Source organism: Mytilus californianus, unplaced genomic scaffold, assembly GCF_021869535.1.
Source record: "Mytilus californianus isolate M0D057914Y unplaced genomic scaffold, xbMytCali1.0.p SCAF_9, whole genome shotgun sequence".
NCBI lineage: Eukaryota > Metazoa > Mollusca > Bivalvia > Mytilida > Mytilidae > Mytilus > Mytilus californianus.
Genome location: NW_026262745.1, coordinates 94,814,944 through 94,827,438, shown reverse-complemented (window position 1 = coordinate 94,827,438; position 12,495 = coordinate 94,814,944). Strand labels below are relative to the sequence as shown.

The window sequence follows — 12,495 nt, the reverse complement described above, 5'->3', positions numbered from 1 at the left end:
TAAATCCTGTTGTGCAAACTGACTTGAACAAGTCACATTATGTTCTGACTTCAAAGAGTCAGTCAAAAACTATACTTTTACTAATTATTGCAACTTTTAAGTCTGGAATTGTCATATGCATTTAAGAATGTATGGGAAAATCAGATAAAAGACACCCAATAATAAAGTCACAATAATGAGGACTATAAAACAGTTTATTTGGTATATTTAATATTCAAATGTATTTTGTTTACAAATTTCATCAAATTATCTTAAAATTTTATTCTATTTCTGCATTTTTATGACTTTTTTTCTGTTAAGTTAACATATTGAACTTTTGGTTATAAAAAATATTATTTTAAAACCATTTGACTGAATTGTTTCTAAACAAACTTATCAATTACTTAACTCAACAGTAGCAGATTCAGATTAGTGGGGGGGGGCTTAGAGGAAAAGACCAGTTTTGATTGGAAATTTTGTTCTGTAAACTGACTTTAACAGGTCAAATCATGTTCTGACTTCAAAGAGTCAAAAAAAACTTAACTTATTACAACTTTTAAGTCTAGTATTGTCATATTGATTTAAAAATATATAGGTGAGCCAGATAAAAGACAAAGGAAATAAGGTAGCCATAAGTCACAATAATGAGGACTATAAAAAAGTTTACTTGGTATATTCAATATTAAATGTATTTTGTTTTAAACAGGTCAAATCATGTTCTGACTTAAAAGAGTCAGTCCAAAACTAAAATAAATTATTGAAATATATAAGCTGGGCATTGCCATATGTTATTTAATGAATGTATGGGAACGTCAGATAAAAGACACAGGAAATATATGTAAGATCCCCTAAAATAAATAACCATTTGACTTAATTGTTTCTAAAAACTTATCAAATAATAAACTCGAAAATGGCAGATTCAGAAGCAGGGCTTCAAGGAAGTACACCTAGCTTTGATTGGAAATTTTGTTCTGTAAACTGATTTTAACAGGTCAAATCATGTTCTGACTTCAAAGAGTCAAACAAAACTAAACTTATTACAACTTTTAAGTATAGTATTGTCATATTGATTTAAAAATGTATGGGTGAGCCAGATAAAAGACAGAGAGAATAAAGTCCCCATAAGTCACAATAATGAGGACAATAAAAAAGTTTATTTGGTATATTCAATATTAAATGTATTTTGTTTTAAACAGGTCAAATCATGTTCTGACTTAAAAGAGTCAGTCCAAAACTAAAATAAATTTATTGAAATATTTAAGTCGGGCATTGCAGGGCTTAAAGGAAGTACACCTAGCTTTGATTGGAAATTTTGTTCTGCAAATTGACTCAAACAGGTCAAATCATGTTCTGACTTAAAAGAGTCCGTCAAAAACTAAATGGATATGCATAAAATCTGGTTCATACTTTTTGAAAAGATGGAGAGATTAATGAGTCTATATTTTGTTATTCCGACTCACAAATGTCACTATGTGACAAAAACCGAGAATTTTTCTCTCCTTTTGACTGATTCCTATATGTTGTATGGGTGCCATAACTATCACTACAACATGTACAAAGTCAGCACATTCTAAGGGACGCCATCAAAAGACCAATGTAGGATAAAAAAAACTTAAATCAAATAGTTTGGGGGTGGGGGTGGGGTTAAAGTTGCTACAAGTTTTGTTTATCCAAAATCGATTTTACATAAATCCATATTGGTCAATCAATCTTTCCCAAATTAAGTTAAGAGGGGGGGTGGGTGGGTCAGTGAAAAAACTATGTGATGTGAATTAAGTTTTTTATCCTATATTGAACTTTTGATGTCGTCCCTAATGACTTGACCTATTACAGTATTTCTGTCTGAATTTTTTATGAATATTCTGTATTTACTAATTTAACTACATGTATGTTATTGCAAGTGTATTAATTAGCTTTGTTTATTACTTATATTAAACTAAACCTCTATTAATCAATTATCTTTACTCTGGTTATTGATTAAATAAGAAAAACTCTGCCTATTACTATATGACTGTAATCTAAACTCTGATTGTTAACATCCTGGATTGCATATCTGCATGACCATTAAACTCATGGTATACCCATTTTATTTGGGGATATAAAAGTATTGTTTTTTCAATATAATATTTTCAGACACATTGAATCTGTGAAGACAACTTTCAATTTGACTTTAGAAATTAAAGAGTTTGTAAGCAAAATGTTGGGGAAATTTAATTATAATTAAGAATGTTTAAAATTAGTTAAGAAAAAAGCCGACATTAATAATGTTAAAAAAAATTTGAGGAGAAAAAACATACAAATTCAGACCAAATATGGTGACTTTGTTGTCCTTCAAGAAGCCGTACATATAATCCATAATATTTTCACTGTTTTTTAAATACATGTAAAAGTTGAAAGATAACTATCTATTGATTTTTTTTTAAATAGCTTTTTTCACAACACTTATAACTTTGTAATTTATGTTCCATTGTACACTTGTTATTCTTAATATCTTTAAAAATTGTTGTTTGGGAACAAAATCTTGTCAGGGTTTCTTATGGTACTAGCATGACAAGTGCATTCATATTCTAAAATACTCTAAACATTAAAAAAAGTCAGTATTTTCAGATCATTCTGAGTCTTTCTGACCTTATTAAGTCAGAACATTCAGATTTTTATAAGTCAGAACATTCAGACTTTTATAAGTCAGAACATTCTGACTTCCAATGTTCTTCTCACTTCTGTAGAAACAAAGACTATCTATGTCTCAAATAAGAGGTAAATGCTTCATGTGGCTAAGCATCTGGGGTAAGAATTATAGATGTGTAATTTCAGAGGAAAACAAATATGCCAAAATTTTTTTTTTTTTCATATTGATTAGACCGTTGGTTTTTCCGTTTGAATGGTTTTACACTAGTAATTTTTTGAGGCCCTTTATAGCTTGCTGTTCGGTGTGAGCCAATGCTCTGTGTTGAAGGCCGTACCTTGACTTATAATGGTTTACTTTTATAAATTGTAACTTGGATGGAGAGTTGTCTCATTGGCACTCATACCACATCTTCCTATATCCATGTAATTAATAAGATGTGATGCATGTGAGAGGAAAATAATACTGAATAGACAATTCTGTTTGCACAAACACTGATAAATATAATATGTAAAGGTGGTCTCTCAGCAGATTAAAATAAACAAGAAATAATTGTAACAGGATGCTGTTACGAAGTCTCCCAAACAAATTTAAGCTCCCATAATTCGTCATTCCCATGGTTGCCTGACATTGGGCAAGTTCCAGTACAAATTGGTTTTGTCTAGTAAAGTGATATGCATAAGTGACGCCTAGGGTTTGACCCTGCATGTCATTCAAATCTTCTTGAAATGACGAACAGGAATATCATATGGTTTACCTTTAGGTGTGGTGATCAAGAACATTTCAAAAAGGGGGATGGGGATGACCCCAATGGACTTCCCCTATATTTCATTTGATTTGTTTTATTGTCCTGTGCAAGAATGTATATGGTGTAGGGGTGGGGATCTCGACCGTTTACAAGTTTTCAAACATGAGGGGGTGGGGTGACCCTCAGGGACTCCACCTTTATTTCATTTGATTTAAAATTTGTCTTATTGACCCTTACAAGAATATATATGGTTAAGGGGTGGGGATCCCGACCGTTTACAAGTTTTCACACAGGAGGGGGTGGGGGTGACCCCAAGGGACTTCCCCTATACTTCATTTGATTTGTTTTATTGTCCTATTCAAGAAAATATATGGTTTAGGGGTGGGGATCTCGACCGTTTACAAGTTTTCAAACAGGAGGGGTAGGGGTGACCCCCCAGGGACCTCCCCAACATATCATTTGATTTGTTAAATTGTCCCATACAATAATATATATGGTTTAGGGGTGGGGATCTCTACCGTTTACAAAATATAAGAACATTTGCAAATGGCAGGGGGTGGGGGTAAACCTGGAGACTAGCCCGGTATATTTCATTCAAATCAATTTGACATTATAAAGAGGAATAGAGAAATGACAGGGATAGGGGTGATCCCTGGAGACTTGCCCTACATTTCATTTGATTTGTTTTATCATGTCCCATGATCCTAAATGAAGACCAGGTGTGTGCATCACTTATTGTTCTCAAGTTATAACTTAAAAAAAAAACAAAAAACCTTGGGTTCTTTAGTTAAACCCCTCCCTTCCTTTTTCATTTATTAAAATTTTTCCCATTTTCGTTTCATTATCATCATATCAATATTCACAATGATCGTTTTTCTCATACATAGGGAGAAACGAATCAGAAAGGTTAAAAAATCAGTTCGTGATTGAGTTTAAAAATAGAAAAATCACGTGACGATGTTCAGCTCGAAGCAATAATTTTACTTTTTAAATTGCACTGACTGGTTAATAATGTTAATATTGTTTAAGACAACACGAGTTATCTCCCGAAAATAACAATTCATTATCATAACAACATTTTCTGACCTGAACAAGTCAGAATTGTCAAACACCAGGTCATCTAAAAGACCACAAGTCCGTATTTACAGGTCGCGCGCCTTCATGAAACAGCAAAAAAATCACTTGCAAGGAACTTCTTTATAGGCAAAAAATATAAAAATGCCCATGAAAATACGGAGGTAATATGAATTACCTTTCTAAAAATGCCCACAATGACCTAGATTTTCACTAAAAATCGTAAATAATCAATATAATATTCAATGACTTCTCGTTCGAGACACTTCCAAAACAACGACTCTCAAACACGCGATCTCTTGCAAAAAACCACGTGATCGTATGTGTCGTAGATCGGCGGCAAATTCAAAATAACTTCTGGTTTGCCGGACTCGAGTGAAAACTACGCAAAACAAAAATTGACGCCTACAGGTCAGAATTTCAAAACACTTTCTGACTTGAAGAAGTCATTTTATTCTGACTTGTTTATGTCAGAGCTCTGACTGATAATGTACATTTGTTTCAATTAGAGGTGTGATTAAAGATTTAAAGGTTTGGTCCTGCTTTGTTGTTTTTGTTTAGTTTTTGTCTCCTCATTTTATATGAATTTGGTTAAATATACTTACCATGAAATTACATTTATATTATATAGAATATGTTTGCTTTCACAACATGTTCTCATCGCAATTAACTAGGTGATTAAAAATTACATCCATAAGATGTACTCACCTACGTCATAATTTACCTGTGTAAGATACAGTAACTTTAGTTTAAATTTTTGCGTTCAGGTGAACGCATGTTTCTCGTCGACAAGGATTTTTAAATCCTTATGTTTTATAAAAGACATTATTTGTTTTTGGTATATCGTTTTACGATTAATTTAATGTGAATACAGCGCTTCTGTCAAGTTTTCTGATAGGCACGTTTCGTCAATTTTACAGCTTACGAGTCTGGAACAACGACGACCTAGAAAATGACCTTTGTTTAGCCGCCATTTTCAAACATTAAGTCCGGTCCGAGGAAAGGCAGAATTTTTCTGTCAAAATCGGACATGTTACGTGAGTGCTCCGTTTTTTTAGAATTAACGGATGTTTTAATACTTCTTCCACGCTGACCGAATTTTTAGCTGTTTAGAGCAATCTACGAAACGGGTCAAGTGGAAAGTTTGGATAAGTTGATTGTTTACAATTTTACAGTCTGTACACGAGACTGTGTAAACACATCACTATATTAAAATCAGAATAGGTGTTTTGGCCAGATCTGATTATTTTAATGTGGATAACGTCCTTATGGGAGCGTATACCACTATTGTCACTATTTTAATGTGGATAACGTCCTTATGGGAGCGTCGACCACTATTGTCACTAGAACCTCAATTGGTTCAATAAATTTCAATCAGAAAAGGGAATTTGCCCATATCCGATTGTTATTTTATTTGGATAACGTTCCATACAGGGAGCGTAGACCAACATTGATACTCACATTGACTGTTTAAAGTTGATAAAGAAATATAAAATAAAATAAAATAAATCACAATCAGAATAGGGAATTTGCCCACAACTGATAATTTATGTTTATTTGGTTAACCTTCCATTCAGGGAACATAGACCATATTTATTGAAAATAAAACGTGCTCAAATAAAATTAAAATTAGAATAGGGATTTTGCCCAAGTCTATCTGATTAATGTTGACATCGTTTCATCCAGGAAACAGGAACTAGAACAACATGCATGATTTTGGATCTGTAAGTTGCATGCATTCTACTACAATACAGATTTGATATATCTTACATAAAAATCATAACTATTAATTGATTGCACATTGATATTTATGGAGCATAGACCATTGTGGTAAATAAAAACTTCATTTTTTTACGTACTGAAATAAAATAAATTAGAATCAGAATAGTGAATTTTAGTCCAGGTCTATCTGATTGTTGCAGTAAGACATCCTTCCATCCAGGGAACGTTAGGTCTACCCTTATTATATTTAAAACAACCTGCAAGCATAGCTAATTTTTGGTTGCACATTGATTTTTGTGATGAACCAACAGTTCAGTCAATTTACATATATACTCATATTGATAATAAAATGTAATATATTGAAAGAGTGTCTGGAAATGGTCAAGACAGATAAAAACACTGAAATAGTACAGTGTTATCTAGTACAATACAAATGTGTATGCAGATTAAGCATATCAATACACAAAATTTTTAATTATGTCCAGTTTTAATCAGGACAGTAAATTCTCAGAAGCCCGAAATATTTTCTCGGAGCAGGAAATTGATGTAAATATTTTCTTTACTGATAAATTATTCTCTTACAGATGTTAAGAAAATACTAATATGTTGAGTCAGTAAGAATGGAACACTGTTCTAAAACCAGTTGATAGCTTGTGACAACTCATTTTATCAGTTTTTAATTTTCATGGTCAGTTTACTACTGACAAGAAGAACATTAATATTATCAGTATGTTCTGCTATGACCAATTGGTTGTTTTGTCTGCAGTAACGAAACAAAGACTTTTATATGTTTTTTTAAGTAAACATTAGATTGTCTCTTGGATTAAGAGTTAAGGGGATGCCATGATGCATTTCACAAAGACTCATTCAGGGAAATGGCTTATATTTTGATTACATTATTCAGAGTGTACATTGCCAATGCATATAACATAATATGTACTTGTGCTATTTTGTGTTAAGTACACAAAAAAGGTGATAACATAAGACTTAAGGGTCTATTTTACCCTCACTATATGAGAATCACTGTCAAATAATACATGTATCTTCCAATCATGAAAGGGAGAGATTTTTGGAAGCTCTTTTAAAGATAGAAAATTATGCCTTTACATCTTAAGTTTTCAAAGCAATGCCAACAAGTTTGACAAGATTCTGCTATAAGGGATTCATTCATTGGGTCTGTTTTCAATCTTAATGTGAGATTGGTAGTAAAAAAAAACAAAAAAAAAAACAGCTTAACAAACTGCTACACGTTTTTTTCCTTGAGTTTATATTGAATCAGAAAGCTGAACTATAGAGGACTCAAAGATACTGATATATAAAAACAAGATTATCATTAATTTAGGATTTGTATTTTGAGAATTTAGTGTAAAAATAAAGACATATCAGATAGATTTTGCAAAAAATTAGATATAAATAAATAAAGAAAATTTAAAGCATTGTGGATGCAGGATTCATTAAAAATGCTAGACATGGACTTGGAGATTGGAGTAGTTCACAAGTTTTAAAAATGAACTATCTAATACAGCTCTTTATATAAAGCTTCTTTTTAGCCAGTCTTTACAAGATGCAGAAAAAAGAAGAGGTTTTTTGGGCTACATAATGTACCAATATATACATATATATATTTCAATTGGTTCTCAAATTTTAGCACCAGTGTGGAAGCAGTTAATCTAAGAGCAAAATACATGAAAAGCAGTTTATTTAAAAGACTGATTAATAGTTAGCAAATAACATTCAATAGTCTGTTAGTACATGGAAGTAAAATGCAATATGATAATTCCATGATTATATTAAGTGCAAGACATTTGTTAATATCTAAATTTAAAATGTCACTGTTTATTTTTATTTTTGCTCATTATAAGCAAAGAGTACAACAAAATTCTAGTCTTGTCAAAGTCAAGTTGTGACTTATCTACATGCAGGAAGGTTTCCAAATGCGTGCAATTTAATTCCCAAATTGATGGTATTCACTATTCAAATTTCAAAATGACCAGTCAATTATCAAACAATATTTCTTAGTCCTTTTTCTGCAGAACTTTGCAGAAATAATATTAATGTCTAGCATAGAGTTATTATTTTATACAAGAATATACTAGACAAAATTGAAATGTGTTTATTAACAGTTACTTTGAAATTTGATTCAATACTGTTTTGAAAGATGTGATTATATAAATCACATTTATTTTGTTTTGTCAAATCTGTGGACAAATGCAAAATTTTTCTGAGTGACTTTTAGTGAACCAAATGACTGGGTTGAAGTCACAAAAATACTACCAAAAGTGTTTTGGTTGGTATATATGGAATCATATCAGAATGTATAGAATTCAGATAAGGTGAACCAAGAGAGAAATAAAATGAGCATTTCTGATTGTGAAACCATTTCTAAAACAACTAAGAACACTTAAGTCCGCAAGTTAGTACAAGTGTTTTTCCATATGGTCAAACGTGTTTTCTTTAAATACACCTATAGAACTATATTTAACAAGTTGCATGTTAGTATTTCTGATTGCGAAATAATTTCTGAAACAAATATAAAAAATTGTCAAGAGCAACAGTTCAAGAGTTGTTCAATATGTCAAAATTTTGTTTCTTTAAATTTGGAACTGTACATGGCAAGATATAATTTATAAGGGTTCTAATTTTAGACAGTATATCATTGTGAAATATTAATTAGAAATATCAAAACAACATTGACAGACAGATTTTTCATAGTTGGAGAAAATCATCTGTCAGCATTCTTTTTGGCTTATTAGGACAACAGTCATTGGCTTGCTCAACATCCAAATGCTCTGTAGAAGCATTATGATACCATTGGAAAACATGTATATTTAAACATTTCCACTGATTTGTCCATTTCTGTATTTTTACACTTAAGTAGTCTAATACGAAACAAAAAGATTGTTCATTGTTGAACTGGTAGACATTGTATTCAAAGGTTCTACCACTCATAGAAATTTCTATCAGATTTTAAAATTTAGTCTGTTTGGAAAATTGTCATTCTATAATAATGCAAGACTTCTCTTGACAAAAATATTTTCGTTCTAAATCTATAAGATATTAAAAACAGTAGTACATCTAGAAGAAGAATAAGTACTCAGGGAGACTATAACTTAAAAAAAAAAAAAAAAAAAAAGTTTATAGATTAATCCAGATTTAGCATAATCATGAAACAACTTTTGTTTGAGTCTTTATTATACTTTGTTTGTATTAAGGACACTTATTTACAAAGTATATTTTAATTGATTATAATTCTTTGACAATTAAGCAGAAAAGAATTTATTTCGAAAGATATGATATTGATCAGGTTATCAAAAGATGACAGCAATCATATATTCTCTGTTATTATATTAAAACTATAGAGAAAACAATGGAAAGTTAGAGAGAAGCTAATTGTTTTCAAATAAACTAAAGTTTTGAAAACTAATATTTCAAAGTTGAAAGTAAATGATACTAAGGTTGGATTAGTTCTTGTCGATTTGTACAAGCAATAAGAACAACCTATTCAAAAATAAATGCTTATTTACTGTTGCAATAATATTTCAACACATTTAACTCATAATGAAGGAGCTTTAATGAAATAATTTCTATACTGGCCTGTAGATTATTTATTCAACAGATATAGAAAGATGTGGTATAAGTGCCAATGAGACAACTCTCCATCCAGTCTATTTTTGCATATTTTTATTTATGCAATCTGCAAAGTTTTGCCATTGATACATACAGTTATACAGCCTAGCTTTATTGTATAATAAATTCAAATTTAGTAATTTCGGTTTTGACTAATATCCGTATTTACAAAATTAAGTGGAGTTATTTTTTTAAAATTTTGACATAGTTTTTATATGTTGGAAATTGTATATGTGTGAGAGAATTTATCCTCCACCAAAATAAAATACTGCTTGTTAATCAGTAAATATTCTATATAATATAAATGTAATTTCATGGTAAGTATATTTAACCAAATTCATATAAAATGGTTATTTTTGAAATCTCAAGAAGAGATTTTATATGAATTTATAGGGTTAAATATACTTACCACAATCCACCACCACCCCTGGAATAAATTCAGTTTTTTGTTCACATAATTGAAATTATTCAATTAAACGACAAATTAAAACTAAAGTTACTGTATCTTACACAGGTAAATTATGACGTAGGTGAGTACATCTTATGGATGTAATTTTTAATCACCTAGTTAATTGCGATGAGAACATGTTGTGAAAGCAAACATATTCTATATAATATAAATGTAATTTCATGGTAAGTATATTTAACCCTATAAATTCATATAAAATCTCTTCTTGAGATTTCAAAAATAACCATTTTCATGGTTGGTTAATGTACTGCATGCAAATTTACATGGAATTAAGACTCTTTTTCTACACAAGGTATATGACCACTAACTTAGACCCTTCAGGGAGAACATATAAGAAAGTATTACACACAAAATAGTCCCTACACATAGCTGTAAATTTCAAATTATGTACAATTCATGTTTGGGTAATTTTGATATAAAAAGAAAGCTTTATGACCTTGGAACACTGTTGAACCCTTGTTGAACATAAAATAAGGAGATGTGATATGATTGTCAATGAATCAACTATCCACTAGAGACTAAATGACGTAGAATGTTTTTTTTTTTGAAAAATAATTTTTTTTTATGAAATTTAATCAGAAGAGCATATTTTGCCTGTTTCTCAGACCAGAAGTACATATTTTTGTATTTCTAAACTTCCAGGAACAAGGGCACTCTTTCTAGTTTCTGTACATAGCAATCATTAAAGAGAATAGCCATTCAATCTAACATCCTATATAAGTTTAAGGAATACCTCATTCAGTCCTCCAATGAGTGGATGCTGATCTATCCATAACTTCCTCTCATATTTATCTTGAATGAATTGTTTTCTGTTCATGGGAGACGACTCTGTATTGATACCATGTACTGCTTGTAATCTGCTCTCCCAGAATTTGTTGGCATTTTCATTTCCTATAGCCTTCATCAACTAAAACAAATTTTACATATAAAACTGTGAATTCATTATTTTTCGTGGGATACCAATTTCGTGGATTTCAAGGATACAGATTAACCACAAATTTAATAAAGTACAAATTTTCTATTATGGCTTGTTTGTGGATTTTTTTTATAAAACCACGATATCAAATAGCCACCAAAAATACAAGTTTTCATTCATCCACGAAAATTAGTAAACGCAAAAATAAATGAATCCAAAGTAAACATTAATGGAGTTCTAGAATTTAATCCATAGTGGACTTCTAGGATAGTTGATGTTTCAATGTGGAGGTTAAAAAGTTATATCAGGCCAAAAATAAAATTTAAATTGTTTGATGTTGCCTACCTACCAACCTAAAAACATGAAAAAGCAGCCTAGACACAAATTATTTCAAATTTTGTTTTTCAAAGATTTTTCCTGCACTTGCCTCATTTTCTTGTCTAAAACATGTAACTTATGTTGTTAGCTAAAAAAAAAATTTACATCCCTACCTACCTACCAAACCCTACAAGGCAAGAATTTGTTAAGGGTGGCCTCAGGTGACACTTTTCTATGCATATCTGCCTAGCTTATAAAGGCAATTGAGACAAACAGAATGATTTTAATAGACTATCAACAAAAATATTCAATCACACATTTTTATTTTCTACCCTAGGAATATATAACCATAGCTGTATTTTTCTAAAACCTTTCAGAATTTTGGGTCAATACTATTCAACTTTGTACTTTATTTGGCCTTTCTAACTTTTATGATTCGAGCATCACTGATGAGTCTTTTGTGGACGAAACGTGTGTATGGCGTACAAAATTTTATTTTTGTATTTATGATGAGTTTAATTTGACCCCTCACACTGATGAAAATTATGGTTAAGTTGACATAACCCACAAGTTGATATATTCATGCTGACCATGTTGTGTTGTTCCCAACACTGCATAGATATCTGATACCAGCATGAGACTGCTGTTTTATTCTCTGTAATGTTTGCCCCACATGTTCATTTCATCCAAATATATACAATGTATAAGATTGTGGATGATGATCAATGCCATATTAATATTTCCTGTGTTAATAATCTAAACTATAAAATTCTTACTTCTATCAAACTAGGTGTCCAAATAGTAGTATCCATCCTTAAAGATTTTATACGAGATATTCTGTGGTCAAAGTCTCTGTGGATTCCTGAAACAAGTTAATCTTTTATATAATGATAGTTTTATTTTTACACAATAATTCATTTACATTTTTATCGTTTATTAATTCTTTTGCAACTTTTTTTCTACTTATACATTAACTAGATTTCTGTTTGTACTTATATAAACAGATTTTATAAGGT

The 12,495-nt window shown here is 30.7% G+C and overlaps 1 protein-coding gene across 8 annotated transcripts in view; it reads right to left on the bottom strand.

Annotated features, from left to right (window-relative positions):
* LOC127716064 (arf-GAP with Rho-GAP domain, ANK repeat and PH domain-containing protein 1-like) overlaps positions 1–12,495 on the bottom strand; it is a 118,025-nt gene that overhangs the window by 62,088 nt on the left and 43,442 nt on the right. For all 8 annotated transcript variants that reach the window (XM_052222154.1, XM_052222148.1, XM_052222153.1 and 5 more), the window contains 2 exons: positions 12,256–12,341; positions 10,979–11,152 (listed from right to left, as the gene is read on the bottom strand). In XM_052222154.1, coding sequence (XP_052078114.1) covers positions 10,979–11,152; positions 12,256–12,341 — 260 coding nt within the window. The remainder of the gene's footprint in view (positions 1–10,978; positions 11,153–12,255; positions 12,342–12,495) is intronic.